This window comes from Pipra filicauda, unplaced genomic scaffold, assembly GCF_003945595.2.
Source record: "Pipra filicauda isolate LSUMZ 115617 unplaced genomic scaffold, ASM394559v2 scaffold668_size373222_pilon, whole genome shotgun sequence".
Taxonomy (NCBI): Eukaryota; Metazoa; Chordata; class Aves; order Passeriformes; family Pipridae; genus Pipra; species Pipra filicauda.
In genome coordinates, this window is record NW_024104829.1 from 208,971 (window position 1) to 236,094 (window position 27,124).

The 27,124-nt window shown below is 40.2% G+C and overlaps 1 protein-coding gene across 2 annotated transcripts in view; it reads right to left on the bottom strand.

The window, feature by feature from the left end:
* DSCAM (DS cell adhesion molecule) overlaps positions 1–27,124 on the bottom strand; it is a 183,049-nt gene that overhangs the window by 91,253 nt on the left and 64,672 nt on the right. For both annotated transcript variants that reach the window (XM_039388586.1, XM_039388588.1), the window contains 4 exons: positions 13,243–13,439; positions 11,017–11,113; positions 9,485–9,613; positions 3,100–3,267 (listed from right to left, as the gene is read on the bottom strand). In XM_039388586.1, coding sequence (XP_039244520.1) covers positions 3,100–3,267; positions 9,485–9,613; positions 11,017–11,113; positions 13,243–13,439 — 591 coding nt within the window. The remainder of the gene's footprint in view (positions 1–3,099; positions 3,268–9,484; positions 9,614–11,016; positions 11,114–13,242; positions 13,440–27,124) is intronic.

The following is a 27,124-nucleotide window of genomic DNA, read 5'->3' on the forward strand; positions in this document are numbered from 1 at the left end:
TTTGTTTGCTCTCAGCACTTTGCCAGAAGTGTGCACAACGCTTTAGAGGTGAGTGAAAAAAGGAGGCCCTCAGTCTGGGGGGAACCTACTTGTCATCTGGGCAGCTACAAAGCAGATCAGGAATCAGCTGGGATTGAACAGGGAGATGTGAAGTAAATTGCTTGCTCAGCGAGGTAAATCATTGGAAAAGGGAGATCTGAGGAAAGGGATGGAGTCAGCTCGAGCTGCTGCGGAGGGTTCCCTTGATGCAGAATATGGCCTCAGTAAAAGGTATTAAATTAACTTTTAATAGCATGACAAAGGAAGTAAAGCAATAAAAAGGGTGAGATGGGGCTGTTAGAGGTGGAGCAGCAGTAAATGACAGCTGTGCTGAAAGGAACCAGAACATTTGGCTTTAACTGATGAAAGCAGAGAGGCAAAGAATACAGCCTATAATATGTTTAATTTATTAAATATGCCCTATTCTCTGCCATTCCTGACTGTCCTTCATATGGGAAATTTCCAAAGCTTGAAAGAACTTTATTTCCATTCCTCTTGCATTAATATAAAGGAAGGAGAAGAGCAAAAAGTCCACTGGTAAAAATGAGACCTCTGTGAATTTTTTGAAGCCTGACCTTGATTCTGTCCCCCTGTTGACAAAAGTGAATGCCATTTCTCCAGGGTACATTATAATGCAGTGGAATTTGAGCAAAGCATTTGATCCTGAAAATGGGGTATAAAATGTGCCCCCTAAAATCTTGATTTTGCCTTGAAAGACCCCAAAAATTTTAACAGACCTGAACAGTTAACTGCTCCCAGCATTCCATGGTGAAATATTTAATAGGAAGTCATTTGTTTTACATACTTAATGTCACACAGAGTTTGTGGCAAGGACATAAAGAAAACCCAGATATCCCAGTTTCCTCTATTGATTTTTATATTAGGCAATGTCCATAGTGCTTCTTTTTCTCTGACAAGTGTTAGTGCAAGTGTGTATTTGCATCTATTTTCCAACATGTGAGCTAATTTGGGCTGTATGGAAGAAAAGACGTGTTCTGCAAGCTTTGATACCATGCCATTCTTAAATATCTTTTTTCCACAGAGACCATTTATAGTTTTCTTTCTAATCAGGTCATTGCAATATGTGACATGCAATCTGGGCCCTTTACCAACAGCATGGTTGGAATTGTTTAGTTTTTATATTGTCTTTCTTGGACCTCTATTTTGTTCCCTTCTCATTACTTTGTCTCTCATTCTCTGCTCCCAGGCTGTTCTCAATTTCCTGCTGTAAAGGCAGAGAAGAGAAGTCAACAGTGATCAAAAAATGATGTTCTCACACGTTGCACATCACCTGAAATAAAAACCCAGGAGGCAAACATCACATACCCTGCCTAAGCCTGACCTCCTCTCTCCCAACTCTTCCCTAGGTAGATCAGTGACTTTTGAATACAGTTCCACACTGCTGGTCTTTTCCTCCCAACAGAGGCTCCTTAAAAGACAGCAACAAAAGGATCATTTATTCTGAAACTTGGTTACAAAGAACTGAGCAAAATGTGATGTTAAGGTTCCACCCTGTTCAAGGGGAAGCTGTTTTTTTTTTTATTTCAAGGCCAACTGCTGATCCTGACAACTTAATTATCAGTGAGGAAAAACTTGGCAAGTAAAAAATATTATAAGCATGGGTGAATGAGCATGAGAGAGTAGATCCAAGACCCACCCCTGCACTTTGATGTATATGCACAAGGGAGGATGGGCACTTTGGGGCTACAGATGATGCTGGCTGGGAGAAGGATAGTCTGTTTTCTCCAGTGATTTCCCTATTTTCCTTGAACAAAGGAAGAGGAAAAACCCTGATCAAATGATAAATATTCTGCAAACAAACTCTTCACCATGAGTAAAGCTGCTCACTGAAGGGTTTCCTTCCACTAGGGTGAAAAAAGAAATGAAGCTCACGTCTCCAGCTTTACACTGAGCCCTTGTGTCCTGTTCTTACTCAGAAAGCCCCTCAGAACCAAAACCACGTTCTCCTGACAAAAGGTAGAGTTTCACTGCAGTAAATTCACCCACGGAGAAAAGGAGTGGGAATTACACAGCTGTATTCACGTGAGCTGAACTGAAAATCAGTCACCAAGTGTTCAAATCCAAGACCAACACGAATCTTCAACAAGCAGGAGAGTTTTCACCACCCCAGCTACTTGCACTACAATTGTCCTCTCTAAATCCCCAAAGAAGGAAGTATCTTTGGGGATTTATTTCCTGTTATCTTGGCATAAGATAACAGGAAAAATAAAATTGGCAAGACAAAAGTGATGCTTTCAAATATGAATGAGCAATTTCCCTGGTGACCAAGACTTTTCAGAGTAATTCCATCCGATTTCTAAGGATGTTGAAGCTACTTGGGTTACTTTCAGCACCTTTGTACACTGTACATAATTGCAGTGTGTGCCTGCTATTTATGGCCATGCAACATTTTCTTTTCTAATTGCTGAAACAGAGTAAAAATGCCCCCATAGTCCTCCTGGGACAGAACCCTGTAATGATGTAGAAGAGTAAAAGGTTAAAGGTAAAATAAACAGTTGGATTTGATGGTCTTGGAGGTCTTTTCCAACCTAATGATACATGGCAGCAAAGAACAGGGGGATGACAGTAACTAATGACAGCCAAATGACTCAAGTACAGAGATCAGAAGACTAAATGGTGGGTGGGTTGAGTGATGGAATATTCAGGAAGATTTGATTCACGTGGACCAACGTTCTGAAATGGGGGTAACTTAAATTAATTCCCTCTATTCACATCTGAGCATCCAAGGAAAGCCACAACACCCACAGGGGCGGGAACCACCACTAAAAATAGGATGTTGCTGCTTGAGCTGCCACACTGTAGACACAGGTGTGTTATTTCCAGAACCACAGGCTGAAAATCTGGAGCACAATGTCTCCTTTGACCACTAGATGCCACTGAACTGCTTTAATCACAGCCCTGCACGACGAAGTTGCAAAAGTCGCGACGGAACGACTCAGTGTTGCCTTCGGTGCAGCTGCAGCATGCATTGTAAAGATTCCTCACATCAAAGAGGGAGAATTCCCAGCACATTTTGGATGCCACAAAGCCAGGGCACACCTGCTTCATCCGTGGTGATGGTGAGCTCGTTGCTGGCCTCGCTCTTGCCGATGCGGTTCTTGGCGTACATGCGGATGTTGTAGGTGGAGGAAGGGTGCAGGTCGATGATGGTGGCCTGGTTCAGCTGAGGGGAAACGTCTTTGGTTCTCTGAACGGAATCCCAGGAGTCTGTTTAGCAAGAAATTCGTGAGAAATCAGTAAGAAATATTGGAAAAACACAAATAAATGATGTTAACGTGGCTGACACGAGCACGCAGTTAAAGCATCTCACAAAGCAGGGTTGCTGATTAGCCCAGAAAATGCCTCCTGGTGCTACAGGCAAATCCAGGGATCACCTTCCTAGACAGCACTCCTGACTGCTCCAAGTGGAGTGCTGTGACTCAGCTCTGGGGTCATCAGAAAATCCAAGGAAATAGCTACTCTTTGAGGAGGTGGTGAGAGGGGATTCCCTGGTTTTGTGAGTGTGTACATACTGCCTTTTTTACCTTTGCTACACTGGAATAACTGTGAAAAAGACCCTTCCAAAGCGATCCTCACTCAGGGAGAAAGTTGATTGTGCTCCAAAGAGGGGGGGTTAATAAACAGCAATGGGTGGTGACCTTTTTTGCTCTCTACAACTCCCTGACAAGAGGGGGGATCCAGGGGTGGGTCGGGCTCTGCTCCCAGAGAACAAGGGACATGGTGAGAGAAAATGGCCTCAAGCTGTGCCAGGGGAGGGTCAAATTGGACACGAGGAAGAATTTCTTCATTGAAAGGGTGGTCAGTCATTGGAAGAGGCTGCCCAGGGAGGTTTGGAGTCCCCATCCCTGGAGGTGTCCAAAGAAGGACTGGCCGTGGCACTCAGTGCTCTGGGCTGGGGGACAAGGTGGGGATGGGGCACAGGGTGCACTCGATGATCTTGGAGGTCTTTTCCAACCTTAGTGATTCCATGATTTTAATGGAGGGTCCTTAAACTAGCAGGGGTCAGTCAGAAGGTTTGATCCCAAACACCAGGAGCAAACAGTGATTACGAGCTTGGAGTACTTAGACACGGGGTTCATCACCCTCCAGGACTGGTGCCATTTCCCTGACTCATTTTAGGGTGCAAGAGAATGTAGAACCCTCTAAATTGTCTCTGTACACCTGCTAAAGGAGGAGCACATTGTTATTATTTGTGCTTACTATTCACCTGCCTGTTACGTTTTTAATAAATTATCCAGACATGTAACAGGAAAAAGGATGGAAATTGGCTAAACACAGCAACCCCTGTTTTCATCCCAGCACTGAATAGCTGAAAAAAACCCAGACAATGTATCAGTTTAAAGCATCTTGATGTCTTTTGTGTGTTGCCATCCTTCATTTCTTCCTTACTGCAGGCAATGTTCCCCCTTTAACCTCTGCAGCATCCTGTGGGGATGTCACTGCAGGCTCCTGGGAGTGTTTTACACTCTGGGTCACTGTAGGCAGGACTGCAGGAAGGTCAGCAGGTGAGAAAGACTAGTTTAAAAATAGAAAGCTCATCCCAGATACAAAATATTTGCACAAACCATGTAAATTCTTTCGCTAAAAAGATGTACAAGTTGTCACAATGACACGTCACCTGCACGCTGGCTGGTTAAAGGGCCTGTTTGCTCACCCATGTGGCTTCATTTAAACAGAAAACATTCAGGAATCAGACATTTAAGTGATAGCTAAAATAATTTGAATATATTTTACCTTGAGTTTGTCACAGATTTCTCTGTGGGATACTTTCAGAAGCTCTAAAGGAATTATCTGCAGGCAGCGCTTCTACAACTTGCTCTCAGTTTGCTCCAACTTTACAGAATTTCTTAAACTTCACAGAATTTTAACCAGCAGTTCCACTCCACTGAGTTAAATTTTATACAAGCACAGAAGCAAACTCCTGTCTTTAAAACTCCAAAAGGAAAGGAATTTAAAAAAAAAAAAAATTTTAAAAAAAAAAAAAAAGAACTCCTTGGTACGGAGATTGTGTTAAATTTCCCTTGAGGATGATGAGAATTTCTTTTAATGTGGTTTGTATATTATCAGATTGCTGTGGCTTTCACTTGGTTGTTTAAAATACTGACCCCTGATAGGCCTCTAGTACATAAATTAGCTACTGAAATCAAAGAAACAGATTTGAAAATTTCTGGTGATTCTTAGTAGATTTAATAATGACACACTATGGAGAAAGAGAGATGAAAACTCAGTCTCCTGTACTTCTAAACACAGGTTTCCAGTGTTTATTTATGGCTAATTCCTGGACTTCAGGAGCTTATTTTCATACATATAACCCCTTTTTGAAGGGTAAAATAAACAACAGCAATCCTTTTGAAACGAGCCAGTCCAGAGAGAAAAAGAATTCTCTCCAATTTTAAAAAATTTAAGTGTTAATAAGAAAAAAAGGGGAAAAAAAAAAGGTTAGTTTTTAAAAAATTATGTTAATGAGAAAAAAGAGGAAATTAAAAAATGTTAGTGTTAGGAAGAAAAAAAAGGGGGAAAAAGTTAATTTTGTTTTCTTCTGGCAAATCCTAAAAATATTTGTTCCTGTCCACGTGGTAAGTAAATGAGGTGTTAAGATTGACTATTTTGGCTATACTGGTTTTCATTCATGTTGCAGAGTACTTTAAAATCTAAGTGTGCAGAAAGACTAACAAAGCACAGAAAACAAGTAGCAATGCTATAAAAAAAAACCCCAAACAAAAATAAAACAAAAAAACCCAAACAAAAACATCCACAAAAAAACCCAAACAAAAACAAACAAGCAAGGAAAAAAACCCCCAAAACCAAAAACAAACAAGAAAAAAAGAAGAAATAACCAAAATAAAACAAAGCAAAAAAAGCCCCTCCAAACCAAAACAAACAAAAAACCACAAAGAAACAAACAAAAAAACCCACAAAAAACCCCCCAAAACCAAACCAAACCAAAAAACAAAAAAAAGGAAAAAAAAAAAAAGTAAAAACTAAAACAAAACAAAAAAAAAACCACCCAAAACCCCCAAAACCAAACCAAACAAAAAAACCCCAAACCCCCCAAAACCAAAACAAACAAAAACCCCACAAAAACCCCAAACAAACAAAAAAACCCAAACAAAAAACTCCCCAAAAAAACCAAACAAAAAAAAAAACCAAAAACCAAACCAACCAAACAAAAAAAAAAAAAAAAAAAACAAGAAAACAAACAAACAAAAAAACCCTAGAAACAAACAAACAAAAAACCCCTAAAAAAACCCCAACCCACCAACCACAACAAAAAAAAGAACAAAAAAAAAAAAAAGGAAGGAAGAAAGGAAAGAAGGAGTGAAGTTTTTAATTTATGTTTTATTCCATTCATAAAACGTTACGCCCAGGCTTTTCTTAGTGTAATACAAAACTTTCCAGAAGTTCTTACAGAACAATCTATAAAAAATGAAAACCACCAGCTTTCCGCCCGTCCCTAAAAGGGAGGACGGAGCTTTGGGCTCTTCCGGGCGGATTTGGGGAATTTTGGGAATGGGAATTTTGAGCCGGGGCTGCCACCCGGTGGCCACTGCCGGTACTGCAGCCCCGCGGGCCTCGGGCGGGTTTTGGGGGAACCCCCGGGGTCGGTTTTGGGAGGAACCCCCAGCTCTGCCAAGGGAATGCCCAGGTCACTCCGAGCATAAAAAAAAAGCGCAATTAAGCGGAGCTGATGCTCGGTTTGCGGCTGAGATTTCCCGACTGAAATAAAAAAAAACTAAAAAGGATGAGGAGAGAGGGGCACAAAGGACCCACACACCCGTTCCTGCGCTCAGACCTCTTCCTACGCCTCCCATGGAAAGGTCTGGTGGCTATACGGGACTGGTGTCCATGAAGGGCCAGGTTTCTGTACAGACAGGTGTTTTCTCTAAGTCCCAAAACATCCTGAACTCCTGATATCCACAGTGCTCCTGCACTGCAACTGGACCCTACAGGTGCCACTTACCCGTGTGACAGGCAACTCCCTGCTCCTTTTAGAGGGTACATAATGTGACTTTCTTTCAGTCTGATGGGGAAGATATCAGCAGTTCTGAGTCAACAGGATTTAACAATCCTAAATGTCTTTTCCAACCTAAATTCTAGGATGGGATACAGGAGGGCAGCACCATTTAGTGAAGCCCATGCATGCTTTGTGGTCACCTGCACATTCTCTGAAACTGAAAATTCTTCCTTTTTTTCCTTTTTGAGAAGCCTAGATGATGCATCCTGATGTAAACTCATTCCTGGGTCCTCAGGGTAGGGCAGCATAGGTGGAAAATTCCCACTAAACACAACTGTGCAGTTTCCAGATTTACTTTGGTGTTGGCAGGATGTTCCTCGAGTTTAACATATGGATTGTGAATGCATAACCTAAGTTTTCTTCCATCCCTTTAATAACTGGACACTGTGAGAAGTTTCCTTAATTCCTCCTCTTTGTTCTAAGTCCCCCCTCCTCCCAACTACCCTTTGCAAGTTCTTTAGGTGTTTCATCTTCTTGATGATTTAACTAATGACAAAAATCATGTGCAAGAATCCAAAAACCTGATCCTGTTTCTCCAAACATTCAGCCTCAGATTCTAAAACATGACATTTCAGTTGTTTGCAGTGAGAAGAAGATAATCTGCTCTTTTTAGGACACGACCTCCAGGATTTGCCTTCATATATAGGTAAAGAAATATTTTCTTCAACACCAATTCTGCCACCCACTTCTTTTCCTTTCTTTATTTTTTTTCACCTTTATCAGCATGTTATGTCTTGATATTTCCAACCTGATGATGCTTCATTTGCTGTCTTGCTACTGATTTATCACCCCACATTAGAGAGACATCATTTTGCAGTGCAAGTTCCTGGTGATTACCACCTAATCTTTGCCTGCATTCTGCATTTTCACTTGAAAACATGGAAATAAATGTAAGAAAGGTGTTTTAGAGCTCTGGAGTCCCTTCCCACCACCTCTTCAACCAAAGGAAAGCAGCTCAGTTTTCCAAAATGGGATTATGCTGAGTTACATGAGTGATTTTTTTAGGGTGAGAAAGGAGCCTATCAGGCAGGAATGGCTTTCAAATACTTTTCTGGAGCAGGTGGGTGGTTGGAAAGAAAGGAAAATAATCAAAAAGAAAACAAAGCCCAGCAACTTTTAGGTATAAATGTCCCTTGAAGGCATCCTTGCCTAGTCTACAAGTCCAAAGCTGCAATTCCTGACCACAGCCTCAGTGGAGAATTGTCTCTTCTAATCTTTCAGGTGCCTTTCTCACCTGAATGTTATCAATGCCATTTACAAAGCCAGTGCAAAAATGGTGACTGGTGATTTAACACTCTGGAAAATATTTTATCTAGTAATGAAAACATCACAACATTTTTGCCATATAAAGCACAAAAAAAAAAAAATCCAGTGTAGATAAATGAAGAATATTAAGGATGGGTAGTAGAGTAATTAAAAAGAAATACATGTGAATTTTAGAATTTTATGGACGAATTCATTTTTATTTCTCAGAACTAAAGGCAGAAGTCTATAAATGTACTAGAGGCTGCTTTGATAAACAGAATATGTCACTGATAAGCACACATAGAGTATTCCTATTAATGGATTATGTTCCCTTACATTCGGTGCAACAAACTCCAACATGAAACAGTACAGTGTAATTTCTCAGTGTCTTTTTAATCCTACATGAAATATGACAATATTTTTCCACTGCAATTTCCTTTCTAGTCCCTTCTCAAATGATGACTCAGGGATGGTGTTTTAACAATGTGCTTAATTAGAGGTGTGATCTTCAGTCATGAACCCAGTTCAAACACACTTGGAGTGTTTTCAGATTTCAAGAGTCAATGAATATTTTGGGGGTTTAATATGTACAGGAATAGTTTTCTGACTTCAGTGTTCAGCAAACTACCACACAACTTTCTTTGTCTAAAAATTCTCATAACTACCCTTTTTCACAGCTAATCTTCCAGGGAAGATGCCACAGACTCACATAACAATAGAAAATAACTCCTAAAAATCAACCCTACAGGAGAAGACAATTTGTGAAGGCAGGTATTTTTTCCTACAGAGAAAAATGTAAAATTAAAAGAAATAAAGAGATAAAATCCAAGACCAGGGGCCAACAATCAGCCAGCAAAAAACCATCATATCAGCTGTCACCTAGACAGGCTTGTTTTACATCAAAATTTGTTTCCCTTTACATGCAGGTTTTCCTGGTAAAAGGGAAAAGCAGCAATTGCTGAACTTAATGTTGTTACCTAAAAAAAAAAAAAAAAAAATAAAAAAGGACAACAAATGAAGATAAATCTTCCCGGGGAAGATTAAATAAACCGTGATAAAAATTTCCATCAGGCAGTTCCAATTTATGAATTATCTGTTACGACGCAAACCGGGTGATGAATGACTTAGCAGCGGGAATTACTTCGGAGGGAGGTTGTTTCTTACCAGACTTGTTCTTGCACTCGATGTCGTAGCCGGTGATGGGGCTGTTCCCGTCGAATCCCATGGTCCACCTGAGGGCGATGCTGCGGGCTCTCACCTCTCGAATTTCTATCTCGGGAGGGTCGGGGGGTTCTGGGCAAACACACACGAATTGTGGTGAGAACAAAGCCCTTAACAAAGTCACGACAGCGAGCGTGGCACTGGCACAGCTCCTGGTAATTCTCAGGTCACTCATTATCGCCCTGATCCAGTTAATCACCTGCTGAAAGCACTCAGGAGAGGGAGGAGAAGTCACTTTTCAAATAGGAGTCAGTGATGTCATCTCGAATACGGTCTTCTCTTTAACCTTCTCACATGCAACGCAGAGCTGCATTTCCTTAGGAACACTCCCAGCTTGGACTTTCATGCTGGAAATGATGTTTTGCCTCAAACACCATGTTTTGCTTCTACAGATTTTACACCAAACGTGAGGGTAGAAATATGAACACTGAACTCCAAAATGCTAAATATGGTGGTGCTCAAACCTGATGCCTAAAAGCCAGGAAATAATTCTCTAAGACTCTTTTTGAGTATTAGAGGGGGAGTAAAATTTCTACCTCTTTGAGCGTGTTTCAAAGTCTTAATTTGATAAGGGAATGATTTGATAACAATATAAAATCACTCTTGCTGCCTCTAGAGTTAAGGTTTTAAATAAAAAATATTTAGATCCATTCCAGTGCCCCTCTAAATGGTGGTGGCAGTTGAAACGAGCAGTGGCATAACCGGGAACCTGCCCCCAAACTCCACCTGAATTTTTCAACAGGGCTGCCTCAGGCATTCGCTGGAACCTGCTGCTACTTGGAATCAAGAGGAGGGAGAAAGAAATTTGCAAGTCCGAGGAATGAGCGGTGTGGATGCTCAAAGGCACACAGCCACAGGAACAGGCACAGGAACAGTCCTGCCCGTGCTCTGCATCCCAAATATCGTCACCTCGGCCTCTCCAGGAGTGAAACCCTGCAGGAGGGGAACCCCAGCCCCAGGCAACATCAGTTCCTTGAGCTCACATCCTGCAAACTGCTCACCATTTATTTTGACTGATAAAACCTGAAATATTTTGCTCGGAGTTCCACAGTGGGTTTAACATTTCTCTAGAGATGAAGCGAGAACACTCTTGCTTTATTACAGACCTGGGTTTGCAGCACATTTGTTCTTTAAGAACAAATGCAACCCTCTCCCTCCTCTCCTCAAAAAAAACCCACAAAAAAACTCTCACATCCTACTGAAGACAGTTTTAAATATTTAGCAGATTGTCAGTGAGCGTATTTAAGAAAAATTCTTATTAATTTGTACAGACTTGAGCTCATCCTTTATTCTGATTTTATCTGTGGTGCTTGGAAATGAAAGACTGAACATCTTCATGTGGCTCCTCCTTTCTGTGACAACGAGGAATACATTTAATTAGGAATCAGAGCCCCCCTCCCCCAGCAGATTTCTGAGGATGGCACACACTGTCCTACAAAAGCTGTGTTTTTTTCCTTATGTTGTCCTCTTCCTACCTTGCACAGTGAGCTGAATTATCCCACGATCCTCCCCGTAGGAATTGATGGCGTGGCAGGAAAAGAAGCCAGAATCTTCACGCACGGTTGGCAAAATCTATTGGGTGGTTTGAAAAGAAGGGATTGATTGAACAGCAAAGCAGAGAAAAATAAAACCAACAGCTTTTCCCCGCGTGGCGCGAGAAAAACGGCACAAACTGTTTTACTTGACAGGACTGAAGAGATGCTGCACGTTACACACACGCAGGTGCACAGTAAAGCATCCAAAATACTGAGCCTTATCAAACCCAGCAACACCTGGGCTGAGGAAGCAGTTTATCAGCTCTACACGTGTAGGCAGGACTTGGAGCACCACCTCTTCCCGTAGCTTCTCCATAGGATTCCCTTTTTCCAGTTACTCGTGAGTTTGCCAGGTATTTAACTGTTGGCTGAAATTTTCCCTGCAAAATGGTGCCTCCTGCTGCCTCCAATTTTTTTTTTTTTTCCCAGCAATTTCTGAAAATAACTCAGGTGGCTGAAGTCTGTGTGGAGGAAACAGAGGTTCAAGCACTGGTGAACCCCGTACATTCAGCGCGGTGCCTCACAATAAAGTTTTGTGTGGTCTTTCTTCAATTTGTGGTTTGGAAATTTTTATATAATATTTATGTAAATGATCATAATGACATTTTTCTACAGGACCACTGCTTCATTCGACATACAATAGGGAAAGGACTTTTTTTTTTGAAGGAGCAGATGTTCAAAATACCATTTTCTTCTCGTTGTTCAGCGTGCTGCTCCACACTATTTACTGCACACAGTTCAAACTGTGCCCTGAAAACAGATATTAATTTTCTCACAGCATTTTCTGTGCATTCACCTAAGCAACACCCATTTCAGAAACATGAGTGCATTTATTCCTGACAACATGAAGAGTATTCCACCATTTCATACAGGGAATTAAGGAACCAGATATATGATGGTGTTTGTGGCTGCTTGACAAGTTGCCACATATTGGCTGAGCCATGGTAACTCCACGTGCTCTTTATCCCTCAGCAAAACCAAGGGAATATGAGCACAGCTCTCAGTCACCACTGGTCAAAATAAACGGATTAATTTCCCACTCTCTGTAAGGAAATTGGAGAGTTATCATCTGAGATGTGGTAACTTGTCAAGCCGTGTTAAGGTGCACGTGTGGCTGAGCTTTAAGATGGGGAACCAAAAATTTCCAGTGCCCAGTTTGACACATTTAGGGCCTTCTTCCCCCTCAGCCCCCACCACAGAGTCCTTAGAAATAAATAGCCTTTCATGTGTCCAGAACAGCTTCTACTGAATTAAGCAGCAGAATTCTCCAAACAGGTCTCAAAGCTTGCAAATAGAAATATTGCTGTGCACCCAGGGATTGTCTTATTAAAGTCAATAAGAAGAATGAGGGCAAAGAGGCCTAGGGGTCTATCCTATAATTAAATATTATTTGTAACACAAAAAATACTAATATGAACAAAGTCACACATAGAGTTTATTTTTCCTCATAGAAATCAATGACAAAGCCCCCTCACAGAGAGCAAATCTAGATTTTTACTGGATATTATCCAACACAGTTTTTGGCTGATAAACTGATCTTTTTTAAGAGTTACAGTAGAATTTAGACAATCACCAGAGAGTCAGAGAAATAGTTCCTTGAGCCTGACAAATACATTTTTTAAATGTGACTGAGAATGGATAATCAAGATTTTTGAGTGAAAATCTAAATGACTTTTTTAAAAAAAACCTTTTAGATTTCACAAAGGCACATGTAAAACACCACTTTGAATCCAACGACTAACCTGACTTTTTAAAGTGGTCTCACAAGCCCCACAGAGGGGAAGGGAGGAAGAAAAGACAGGATTTTTATCTCAAAACAGCTTAATGATTTGGGTGAGGGTAAAGCTGATACACAGCAGAACTGGGGGTCAGATATTCTCTGGGTGCTTATCAGCAGTGTTCCCAAACCTGAGCTGTGCTGGCTAAGGCATGAGCCACTCAGGTTGAGCCTGGATCATTCTCCTGCTGCCTCTGGAGTTTGGGAAGATGGAGGCTAATTTTTTTGGGAGAGGTGGGATGCAGAGGTTTCCTCTACCCCCTCTTGCTTCCATCACTCCAGGGCTGCACCACGGGCAGATCTGATGTTGGGAAGAGGTATCCAATCCAAACCAAGGCACACTCTGACACATCTGGATGAGCTGTGGGTCACTTTTTTTTTTTCCTTACCTGCAGAGTAGAGATCACTTCATCCCCAACTTCCTTGGTGGAGACAAGGTAACGGGACATCTCGGGGTTGATGATTCGATCTTCCTTCTCCCAGCGGACTATGATGGGTTTCTCTCCATGGGCTGTGCAGCTCATCTCCTTCTTCTGTCCTTGTGTTGCCAAGGTGGTGTTTGGGTAGGAGGTGATCATAGCTGGAACTGGAAACACACAAAGCAACAAAAAGAGGTTGTTCTTCAGTGAGCTGACAGGTCTGACAACACGGGGTTGGCCCTTCAGTCTGTGCCTCGTGCAGCCTGTCCATATTCAGCCAGATGGACATAAATGTAAGTATTTCATTCCCATGTAAAAAAAACTCTCTTAAGATTGAAGATGGGCCTCAAAGGGAGCTTAGCAGAGAGGAGCTGGAACTGGACAACGGGGCTGTAGAGAGAAGATGATGTGAATCCAAAGGAAACCTGGCTTGCTGCTCACAGGAAGACTTGTAACATAATTCAATATTCAATATTCCCAGCACATAAAGGTACTGTAATTAATAAGCATTCAGATATGGGGCGAATAAAGAACTGATAAAAATGTCTTATTCCTTCTGAGGAGCTATTGCTTTATTTGCTGACAGTTATGTTTTACAAGTGTGTATGGCAGTAATGATCCAACGAAATGAGGGCTCAATTAAACCAGGAGCTGTACAAAATTGAAAGAAAGGCTCTGCACCAAAGAGCTTACAGTCCATGCATGTGCTGAGTGCACAGCTAAACTGTACTGAAGACAAAGTATAATTAAACTGACAATAAACCAAGCTAGATTTCAGTTTCTGCTGTATTCAGAAGGTATTTGCAGAACAGTTTGGACATTTCTGTCAACTTCGTTAACCATTCTTTCAAAAAGGGCTTAAATTTTAATGTTGAAAAAAGTACTCTCTTGTTAGCAAGACTAGTCTTAAACCCCAAGTATTTTCACCTTTTGGGATTAAAATCTTCTGGAAATAGGAAGAAAACATGCTCAGAGTGTTTCACTGCAAACCCCTCGAAACACGGCGTGTTTGAAACAGGACAGTGTCTTTGGTGTCATGTGCTTTCTTTCCCACGTGGTTTGTCCACCAAGGAATAGCATCTGGGCTTCTGTGACTAGGAAGAATCAAAGCCCATAAACCTGCCTTTCAGTTCAGGCCCTTTCCCTTCTTGGGAGAGGCTGGAAAGCCCTGGGCAGCACACGGAATGAATCTTCTTCTGACTGAATCTGTCCTCTCCCTTAAAGCACAGCAAAGAATTCTTTCTCTGAGCTCCTGCAATAGCCACTCTCCCCTTGGTTTTATGCATGAACACTCACCTCTTCTCATCAGAACAACTCCCTCATTCCATCTGAACCTTGCTGGGTCCCTGTTTTAATCAGATGACATTGGCAGAGGACCTGATTTGAGGCCTTCCCGGTCTTGCCTCCTGCTTGGATTGCAGCTACTGCTGCACAGCAGAATAAAAATCCTTATTTAAATTAATTACTGTAATTGCAATTCTGTAATGCTAATGCTTGATGGCATGACCTTTTCACATGCCAGAGCTGCTAATGCTTGGATATGACAATATGTCAGGATGCAGCCCTTCCTGTTCAAAGGCTTCCTGAACCAAAACAAACGGATTTGAAGATTAACAGGGCCGTGGAGCTGTGGGTTTGAATTATGAATGGGATCTAATTACAGGAAGAACCCTTAAAAAAGGTCTTGTGTGAGTCATGAAGCTCCTCGGGCACCAAAATGCACTAGTGAAGGAGTACATTTTGTTTAACGGTTTGGGTATTAGGTACCCACTAGTTTTGTCCAAGAGAAGCATTTGATGAGAAGTAATTATGAATAATCAGAATAGAAAATGAGGATGAGTGTGATTCCATCTTCCAGAAAATGAAAATAGCTTCAGTTTCATCTGGTGTCTCAGTGTGTCAGTACCCACAAGGAGGTTGCTTTCAGAAAATCACTCTTTGTGTCCATTTGCTTGTTGCTTCCAAATCCAAAATATACTGGACCAGGGCCATGCAGCTGCAGGGCTGCAGGTAACTTCACTTCTCACAGAATCCCAGAATCACTGAGGTTGGAAAAGAGCTCCCAGATCATCAAGTCCACCCTGTGCCCAATGCCCACCTTGTCCCCCAGCCCAGAGCACTGAGTACCACGGCCAGGCCTTCCTGGGACACCTCCAGGGATGGGCACTCCAAACCTCCCTGGGCAGCCCCTGCCAAGGCCTGACAACCCTTCCCATGAAGAAATTCCTCCTGAATTTCTTCCTGAACTAGCCCCATATATCCTTTTCATGTCCTATGATGAGTGACAGTGCCAAACCAAACACCACGACTCTCTTTCTTGCTTTCTAAAAATCCACAGTCTAGCTTGTGAAGCTCAATTTTTTTTCCCCAACAAACTTTCTTAATAAGAGCAGCATAAAAACATGTAAAGAAAGATGACTTTATTCCTCAGATACAGCTTTATCCCTGCTTATCCTTCCCTTCTTCTCACATAATCTTCCACACGGATTCCTTATTGCCATAGCAATGCCTTACAGCTAATATTTCCCCTTCCTCCAAAGCTGATTTTTTACTCTTCACAATTTATCTCCAATGATTCTAAACCATAAGCTCTTCTTTTTATCTTCCTCTATGTCAAAAGATTTCTGGTAACAAAGCCACATTCCCAAGGATATTTTAGGCAACGTATTTCTTCATCCCCCAACTATCTTTAATCAAATTACTGATGCAAATAACTGAGATAAATGTGCTGGTGCTTTACTGACAAAATAATCTAGAAAACTGTAAATAAGCAAACTAAATCTGCACTATATATGCATGAGATATTCTCTCAGGATGTCTTAAAAAATAAGTGAAGCCATTTAGAAATATATGAAGATGATTCAGATGCCATATTAAGTGTGTGTATCCTTTATAGCTCTTCAACATTATATACAGACAAACTAAAATATGTATTTATATAAGGGAATTTTGGAAGGGAAGGACATGTTGCTGTGCCTGTTCAAGGAATCCACAGAGACTTGTTCCACAAATTGGGAGTAGCCCACAAATTGGGACAAATTAATCCAGTTCTGTTTCCTCTGGGTTATCCATGTCTTTCTCTTGAAGGATGCTATGTGGTGCTGGGCATAGTTAAAGATGTGTTGGTCAAAACTGGACAAAGGAGAAGCTATAATTTACAGATCATGGCAATTTCCATTTTCAAGGGATGCATGTCCCTGCCAGCAGCATTAATCCAGGAGTCTTCCCTGTTTAAAGCTGGGCTTCCTGTTGGAAAGGCAACCCACTGGTTTCCTCTTTCTTCATGGCAACCCAGTAAGAAGTAATTAAAAAGTATTTAATTATATTATTATTGATTAATTATATTATTATTTATTATATCAGCAAAACATTATTTAATATAGCATTAAATATTAGTGCTATATTACTGTATGGCAAAAATGTTATTGAAATTACTTATTAATATCAATTATGTTTCTTGTTAATATCGTATTTTCTTTATAGCATTAACTTCCTCCTTAAAAAACTAAGTGCAAAATTCAGTAGTCAGGGTTATTCTTAAGAATCATGGAACTTGCTCAGACAAAACAAGAACCTTTTGTCCCACTCTTGAAGAAAACCGAATCTGGACTTTTCCCAAGATTCAGTCAAAATTGCTTAATCTGACTCTCTTTTCTCTGCTACTGCTGAGTGTTTCTTCAGGAACTGAAGGCAAACAGAAGTGGAAACATTTAATTACCCTGAGGTAGACTGGTCACATTTTCCAGAATAAGGAGGCCATAGTAAGTTAGGTCAAGCCTGTGCTCAGAAACTTTGGAATCCTTTTAGAATAAATCTTCATGACTTACTAGGAAACCAAAATTCACGTTAATTTCAAAAATTGTTTGGGGAGTTGGGGGAAAAATATTTTTTTCTCTCAGATCATAGATGGAAATAGCCACATGGGGGAAAAAAAAACAAAGAGGCTCACTATATTTCAGTTTGTAATTAAACACTAAGTATCTTTGTAGCATTCGTAAATGACTCCGAGACTGGTTGAAGTTCTCAGCATGTTTAAGAACCATCACTGTCTGTAGCCTCTAAATGGTATTTTTCTGGCAACCTGGCTGTGGTGGAAAGAGGAACACAACACAGGCTGCACCACAGTCCACGGGGAGATGCCATAAGCCACTCTGGGACGTATTTTGAGCTGTACTGAAGGTTAGGTTGTTGTTCATGGCCAAACATCAGTGCAAATTCAAGTTGTTCTTGAGACAGAAGATGGAAAAATGCAGCAGGTGAACAAATCCAGTGATGTAATGATCTGGAGATAACTGAGCCCAGCGAGAATTTGGGTGTGCTCAGTAACAGACACGTCCTGGACTCTGTTAGTGATGTGACTCCCAATATATAAACATGTCCCACCATGTTTCCACCTCTTCTGGGTGCCCTATGAAGTGTCCAAGGCCAGGTTGGACGGGGCTTGGAGCAACCTGGGCTAGTGGAAGGTGTCCCTGCCCATGGCAGGGGGTTGGAACGAGATGAGCTTTAAGGTCCCTTCCAACCCAAACCATTCTGTGGTTCTGTGATTCCCCTGCTCTGAAGATCTCTGTGCTGGCAGAGTGTCCACCTCATAGTTTGGCTCTTTAACTGGAGCATGATTAAACTGGCCAAACATCAGTTTGGGGACAATCTGTCACCGTGGTAGAATTTATCTTGCAACCATCTATGCCAAGACTTCCCAATGGAAAGAAAGAGCCACACAAAGAGCTGCTCATCTAGTCAGATGAACTGTGCCCTCAAAAGCCTCTCCTTTACACTGATCATTCAGGAACCTGCATCTGGTTTTCTTGTACCTCTTCTAGAACAGAGGACAACAACCCTTTGATGCAATTCAAACCACCTTGGGTAAAAATAACGTCATGAATGAGGATGGCAGTTGTGGTAAGAGAAAACTGCATTAATCTTGAAATTATTATATATTGAAAAAATGAATTAAAATTCCAATCTAGCATTTAGGCCAAATTCAGGACGCCCTTCCATGCTGGTCAGTCACGTTGAGAATACTCTTCTCCTGTGAAAAATGTGATTTTTCTACCTCAGAAACAACTTCCCTCTTCCTCAATCCACTTTTGCTCAGGCAAAGGAAGCCCATGAGGATATATTACTCATGTTTAAGGGAGTCTAACTCTCACAGTTTATTAACTAATAGTTTATTTTTTGTTTATTCATTTTCAAATTTGGTAGACTTCCAGGAGTCAATGAGTGCGTAGCTAAAATTCATAATTTCAGTTTTCCCTTTCTGATAGGAGACATTTTTGGTTTACTTGAATAGCATCTTCCTGGAATTCAAATGGTGTTCTGAATCCAGAAGGGAATTTTAAACCAATAGAACTTCAACACTTTAATTTAAACACAGATTTTTTGGTAAAACTGTAACCTGTTCAGCAGGTGAAAATCATGCTGAGTCCTCATCCTCAAGAGATGCCCAAGACTAGGAAGCAAACTGCTTGTCTCAAAGGGTAAAAGAAATATGTTAACCCAAAAATAAGCATCCAATTTTTATGTATACAAGTTATTATACATTATTATAAAGGGCATATAATTATTGACAACAGTTTTCTACCAGTGTTCACAAATTTTGGAAATGAACATCAGATTTGTGACTTCACCATGTTCATTTGCTGCGAACCTCCTGAGAGACATGTTCTTTTAGGAGAAATATTTTAAAAATTCCATTTGAAATATTTAAATATTTCATAAAGGTAAATTTAGAGTACAATATTTTACTGTACTGCTTGGAATTAGGAAATAATTTGTTGGGTAAGCAATGCAAGTCTCAAATTGAGACAATAATGAGTGACTTGTGTCACTAACCAAACAGCATGAATTTTAAATGTAAAAAGCCAATGTTTTGAAATTAATAGCCATTGATGTTCCAGATTAAAATGAAAAAAAAAATTCAAGCATGTCAACCTGAGAAATTTGAGGAGAAAAGTAAAGATTTGATGAATTAATATGACAGATTGAATTATTTACTCAGCTTGAGTTTCAGGAGTCAAAGTAAATTCAGAAGATTTATTCATAAATATATTCCTCAAAATATTTTTAAATAAAACAAAAAAAAATCAAATTACCTCCTACCCCCAACCTGCCCTAAAAGGAGGGCTAGTAGCCTTTTATATGCTTCCATTAATAACTATTAGATGAATGGAATTCTGGACAATAGGCAAGAGTTTCATTAGCAGTTCAATTAACAAAATTAGACAGGAAAGTCTAAAAAACAGCACTGCTGTGTAAAAAGAGACTGTGAACAACAGAAACTGCATCTTTCTATTTCTATTTAGTGAAGAGTCCATGAGAATTATTATATATAATAGAGAGAAATTAAATCCAGACATGACCGGTCCATGTCCCAGCTTCATAAGTTGGCATTAAAAATCCCATATCAAAACAAGAGACTCAGTGGTCTGTAAAAACTGCATTATTAGGATATTAGGACACCCATACAAGGTGATCTTTGGAAAAAAACCAAATTCTAAACAGAAAGAAATCACTGAGTGGGCATGAATATGGATTCTGCACACCCTAAAATATCATCCCAGCTCTTCTCCTGATAGAAATGAAGTTACTTTGATTATAAGTATTATTCAAACATGTGTTTCCAGGCTCAAACAGGCCTTGTTTGATGCTGAGCTTTAATAAGAATGACAATGATGTCTTGAGCACTTGGCAGCTCTGCCAGGGCCTTCTGATCTGATTGAATGTGTCAGGGCAAAGGCTGTGAACATTTAGGGTTCATCTCGTATTCACTCAGAAGTGGTTTCAGGTCACATTAGAGGAAGAGCAGATGATTTATTTTGCATGACAACTATGAATTTTAACCAAAAGACACATTAATAAAATAAAAAGGGGGCTTTTTCTCTCAAATCACAAAGGCAATTCTTTCTTCTTCCCCAGGTTCTTTTCTGGCGTGAGTTCTGTGTTTGTACAGTGCAAGCTGATGTCTTCAAATGATACACAGGAGACCAGCAGCTGCTCATATTTCCTGGTCTTTCCTTTGCCTCTGACATGGTTCTGAAATGAATGTGACTTTCTTTTGCTTTGCCATGCAGCTTCAATTCCCATTTTGTCTGACTGCACTTCCTAATAGCCAGGAGGAAGGGAATGGGAAATGATAAGATGACAGATTTGTTCCTTGCAGTCAGTTATAGTAAAAGCCTGTGGAAATTTGTGACAAATTGTGGTGGCTCCCATGAGGCACTGGAAAATCAGCTCCATCAAAGCTTGGCTAATTGTCCAAACAAAAATAAGTGATCACAATAAAACATTACATTACCATGTATATAATTATGATTTATGAGACTTAGACAAAGACCATCTTCCTACACAAGCAATTAATGGACAGTATTAGTGCTACCATTGTTGTGAAGTGTGGATGCCTCAAAATTAGTATTAGAAACATATCTCCATGAAGTATAAATTTCTTGGGCCACTTTCTATTCCAAATCAATTATGATCTTTCATCCTCCTATATAAAAGCCAGGCTGGAAAGAGCAGGAATGTTAAATAGTTAAAATTAGCAATACATAATTTCAGATAACTTCTCCAATGCTTTGATCTTAAATTGAATTCAGTCTGCCATTGAGATGGCATCAAGTTTTAATGTTAAATGAGAGGGTTACTGGTAGCATAATTGTAAAGTACAGTGCTCTAATTTTTTGAGACTTACTAAATGCAAATCAGTTAAAAACAGACACTGTGGAACCACATGGGAGAGAACTCATTTTTTTTTTTGCAAGTTGACATGCTCTAAACTTTCCATTTGTGTCTTTTCATTAAAGATACCTGAACAGTTTACAAGTTTAAATAAGAAAAAAAAAAAGGACAGAAAGTCATTGGAAAACACAAGCTTTAATCAGGAGCTATTTTATGACCCAGCAGTTCCCATAAGTCTTTTAGATTTTGGAGGCTGTGAAGTGACATGTGTAAATGTCCCTCCCAGGGGAAGAGAGGCAAGCACTAATTGGGGTATTGACAGGTTTAAATGAAGCAGAAACACCCTAAGAAACTCTGGCTACAACAGAAATGAGTATTGGTGAGCAGAGCATGCCGGGACATTAATGGTTTTCATTCACTGCTCACTCATGCAAGTAACTCTACTTTTAAGCACGGTGACCTGGGTCTATAACAGCTCAGTTCTGAGCTAAAAAGCCATGAAATACTATCTGCTGATGTATAAGAAAGAGAGCTCTGGTAGGGCTGGTCTCCTCTAGCCACTCAGAGCAAATTATATTTTTATTGCCTAGATAGATGCAGATAAACCAATATCATCTGTGATGACAGAAAGAGAACTCAAATATGTTAAAGTCAGCAAGATACTGCTCTCTGTATTTAGCAGCCATTCTCTATATGAGTACATTAAACACAGGAAACATAAATATATATATTTTCTGCACATTAACACCAACAGAAAGGTGCTATTGCATTGGATGGATATACAAAAGCATTCACTTGTGCACAGAAGTCAAGCATGTTCATAGAACCAATCAGTGGTTCATCACAACCTGTCTTCAGGTGGCTAAAAATTAGCCATCCAAGCTTCTGTCATGGTCCTTGAGGGGAAACAAGACCTTCCAGAGGGCCATTCACCTTGTCTTAAAGATGACAAACACCTTCTTATTGATGATAAAAGCACCTCAGGGTGAACTGCTCAGACTTTTGCAACCAACCTTTAGAAGTCCAGCCTAAAGTCATGGAAATCAAGTGCTAAAGGCCTAATATTAAACTCTACATTCCCTTAACTAAGGAGATTCAGGATGTTATTTAATGCTACAGTCTCAGGATGTTAATAAATCCACAGTCTCAGGAAAGACAGGAAAGGAGATTCAACTAGAGGGAATAAGATCCTAATAAAAAGCTCTGAATGCTTTTATTTTAATGGACATCAATCTGATTTCTCCAGGAAAAGTTCTAATTCTGCCTCTTGCCACAGAGACCATCTGGGGATGGTTTGGGAATGGTCTGACCATCCATGAGGCATTACCTCAACCAAAAACTTGATTCCAAATCCATTTTACCTTTTATTTTCTGCTATAAGATCTATTTTCTGCTTTTACTGCTCATCATGCCAGGAGCTTCTAGAGGGAAAGGAGATCTCAAGTTGGTCAATAAAAGGAGAAAAATTCCAAATGATTGGGGAATGCTCTGAAATGCTCAGTCTCAGAAAAGCTGATGGGTAACTTGTGTACTAAACAATTTCTTACTACAGGTCTTATGGAATGAGGGAATTACCAGCAAAGAGAAACAAAGTGGGCTTAGAGAAGCACAATATTTATAAAGTAAAGATATTCAGTATAATACTTCCCTGAGTTACTTTTTCCCCATAAATAAGAAGCAGATCTTACAGCAGAAAATCAGAAAGGAAATTTCTCACTTACTTTCATTATATTTAAAATGAGGAGCTGCCCCTTTGGGAATTTGTTGTGACTTTTATATTCATTGTTATCATGCCTTTGCAGTGTTTTATCAAATTCAAGGCCAAGCCTTTGTACTGAGTATTTTGGGAGTGTTACACTGAACAATTAATACACTTCCAGGCAAAAGCTGTGGCTGACAATTTGGCTCCAGCACCCAAATGTCTAAGGCCAGAGGAAGTGGATGGACCCTAATTTGAACCCAAATTATAGTTTTTTTGGGTTATTCAGAGCTGCCAGTGTGCTTATCCACCTGTGAGTCAGAGAACAGCTGAAAAGAAGTTTTAAAGCCAAATTTCACACTGCTGTTCCTAATGCTGAGAGGACCTTGCTCCATAGCTGGGGACCTACAGGTTTGTCACCTATATAATTTAGGTCAAGGGTGGGGTGTGTGTGTGTTTGCACCTGACTTTGTGCATAGACATGTGTGGGAGTAAGAAAGGAAAAAAAAAAAAAGTAGATGTTTTCCACAGAGCAAACAAGGAGAAATATTTCACTACCTGGAAAAGAGGACAAAGCAACGTTCACTGCCTTCTTCCCTCGACCTTCAGCTGTCCTGTATATTCCTCTTTTCAATATGCTCTTAAAGAAAAAAAAAAATGTTTCTGTTTCTCCAGAGACTGTTTTTACCCCTTGGCCAAGGAAAGGCATCATAAATACTTGTGTTTCAGGCAGGAGTAAATTACAGCCATCCATCTCCTGCACAGAGCCCGTGGCACAGGGCTGTGGGTCACTTCCCCCCACGGTACCTTCCCACAGCACGAAGGAGTTCAAAGGACTTGCTTTATTTTTTATTTTATTTTTTTTTTTGCCTTTAAATTGTGCTTCAAGGGAATAGAAACTTCCATTACCTCTTCCACACCCAAAAGCAGAGGCCAAAATGGCACTGCTGATAATGTAACCAGCAGCAAAGCAAGAAGAAAGTCATTGCTTCTAAGCATGGCTTGACATATTGCATGTGATGGATGCTGAATATGATAAATGAAGCAGCCAGTTACAGGGGCACTACAAAAACACTGCTTTGATTTTTTTTAAAATCAGATTGTCAAATGTTTCTTTCTTAATCAGATCCTTGAAATGCACAAACGCAAAAACTGTGCTTAGATCTAAACTTGCCGCCTAAATTATTAAATTATCTTTCGTACAAAGAATTTGGCCTTAGGAAATCCAGGATGTTTAAGTGCTGATTTGGTCATTCTGGGTTTTGGGGCTTTTTTGTGTGTTTTGGTGGGTTTTTTTTTTGTTTTTGTTTTTGTTTTTATTTTTTAAAAAATTACATTCCATTATAAAAAGAATAATCACTTACAAATGAACAGTGTGGGTTTGTGCACTATATAACAACCTCATTAGTCACATACACAGGGAGAACTTATGCTCAACTTTTATTGCTTTTTCTGTGATGCATTTTAGAGTTTCTTGTTAGTTGGTAGGAAGCTTTTCAGAACCACTCCTGTTGAGACTTCAGACTGTAAGAATGGCCAAGAAAGGCTTTTAATTTAATTTCTCTAAAGCATATCTAATGATTATTCCTTGGGATGCAAGAAATACACAGAAAGAAAAGGTTTTTTGACCCCTGGTTGTAGGGTTTTCATGTTCCCAGCTGGGAAGGCAGGATGCCCTACATTTCCTTGGCTCCAAAACAGGTAATCTGAAAATGGTGACAGCTCTGGCTGAAATTGGGATCTCAGGATTTCCCAGCCCTCTGTGATGAAGCTGAGGACCCTGAGTGTGCCTGTGGTTTGACACTACGGGTGAGATCAAGCTCTGGGCTCCACAGCTCCCTGTACAGCTTTTATTGTCCACAGTCAGCCATGGCTGGTGTGGTCCCCCAGACCCAGGTTCATGGGCAATAATCTGTGTGTGAAACCTACTGGTGGGGAGACAATGGATGGAACTTTCCAAACATTTCTAAGCAATTCTTTTCAACTGTCTAAATAAGTCTGTGTAAATATTCTGTGTATTCTACCTCTCTGTCCACAAAAACATTGGAAATTATACCGAAATTAAATTATAATTTTCAAATATATATATAATATATATATAAATATATATATAATATATATATAATTTTCAAACCATCACTTACAGTTATGATTTCCCTAAATACAGGCTGGGTGGAGAATGGGTTGAGAGCAGCCCTGAGGAGAAAGCCTTGGGAGTATTGTTTCATGAGAAGCTCAACATAACCCATCAGTGTCCACTTGTAGCCCAGACAACACCTGTGTCCCGGGCTGCATCCAAAGCATCATGGGCAGCAGGGCAGGGGGGGATTCTGCCCCTCTGCCCACTCAGGTGAGATCCCACCTGCAGAGCTGCTCCAGCCCTGGGGAACAGCACAGCAAAGACATGGAGCTGCTGGAGAGAGTCCAGAGGAGGCACCAAGAGTATGTGAGAGATGGAGCAGCTCTGCTGGGAGGAAAGGCTGGGAGAGCTGGGATTGTTCAGCCTGGAGAAGAGAAGCTCTGGAGAGACCTTACAGCACCTGCCAGTAAATAAAGGAGGCTACAAGAAGGCTGGAGAAGGACTTTTTACAAGGGCATGTAGTGTTAGAACATGAGGCAATGGTTTTAGTCTAAGAGAGGGTAAGGTTAGATTAGGTATAAGAAATTCTTGGCTGTGAGGGTGGGGAGGCCCTGGCACAGGTTGCCCAGAGAAGCTGTGGCTGCCCCTGGATCCCTGGAAGTGTCCAAGGTCAGGTTGGATTGGGCTTGGAGCAACATGGGCCAGTGGAAGGTGTCCCTGCCCATGGCAGGGGGTTGGAAGGGGATGATCTTTAAGGTCACTTCCAACCCAAACCATTCCATGATTCTTGACATGGAACTTTTCTGTTTATTCATAAACAAACGCCAAGACCCATCAGCTGCTGTGCAACTTCTCTTCTTAATCTGTCTCTGTTATAAAACTGGATTCAGAACACCAGACATTTTTCAGACACTAATGCTACTTCATTCTCCACAAATCCAGACAGATTTCAAATACTAAGAGGCACAAGGCACTGCTTTCCATTACCAGCTTCACAGGCTCTTCAGTTCCTTGCCTGACCTGACTAATTCGATACGTGACCAAGGACTTAAACAATTAGATATTCTTTTCTTTTTCAAACTGAAGAAACCATCCATTATGCAATAGTTAGAAGTTACTTATCTTATAAACGTTAACAAAGAAGCACAGAAATGATAGTTTGTTTTAAAACTCAGTACAGAGCTTTCAACAATGAGATTTCCTAGTTACAGTTGATAAAAACCACTGAAAACAGGAGGGAAAAAAGCAAAGTGTATTACAGTTCCAAACTTATTCAAAAATCAGGACAAAATGCTCATGAAATCTTCAAAATGCAAATTTTGACAGAAAAGGAAAAAGAGTTATGAAAATTTATGAAAATTCTCAAAACTAAATCTTTTTTCAGCCAAAAAAATAAAAGTTCGATGGTTCAAATTCATGGAGATAAAATCACTGTAAAGGACATGGATTTCCTGGTGGTCACCTGGGAATACATTCCTGACTTGTTGTTCTGTGAGGAACTGAAAGAATGGCTTTGTCAAGTAAAAAACAAAACTCAAGATTATGGTTTTATTGAATCAGGTAAAAATTCTTTTATTTACCATGAAGTAAAGTTATCCCTAATTTCTAGTTAGCTTCTAGTCAGCTCCTTATTTAATGAATTTGCCCATGGTTGAATGCTTCCAGGTTCACTGCCAAAAACAGACTGCAGGATTGATGGGCAGGACACTGGATTTATTGTTGTATAACATGCAGCTTCTCCTCTAAAAATAACTAGTAGCTCATAGTAATTAAAGATTTTACCTAATATCCCATAAAAAAGCATCCTGAGATTTTATCTTGAGAAGCAATCCCATTTTTGCTCTCTCTTAAATGGTGGGAAATCTGGTTGTTATTTCAAATGCAGCATGAAAAATCCTGAAGTGCTACACCTTCATCCCACAGTGTTTTACTGGGAACTCACGGTGGAAAGATGCTGGAAAATGATGTGATTTTTAACTTTCCTTCCCAGTAAGATAAATGAAAGTAATAACAGCATCAGCATGATGCCAAACTAATAACTGAGTAGGAAGGTTCTAAAGAGATGCTGCCACTGTCAAAGCAGCTGCAATTATAACTTTAAACTGGGACAAACCCATCAGATTCCCACCATCTCAACCACTTATGCAAAGAAAAGAGTGATAAAAGCAGATTGTTTCTCCACCCCAAATTTACTTTATTTACTTTCTTTTCCCTTTAATAAGTGGATCATTGATAACGTTGAACAACTTCAGGACATCTTGTGGACAACAGGCTTTTCCCCCTCAATTCCTAGGAATGAAAATGGGGGACTAATCAGCCAGGCTGCTTTGTCTAAGTCTCCAGATCCAGCAATTGTCTTAAAGAGTTTGTCTCATCTTCCATTAGTATAGAATCCT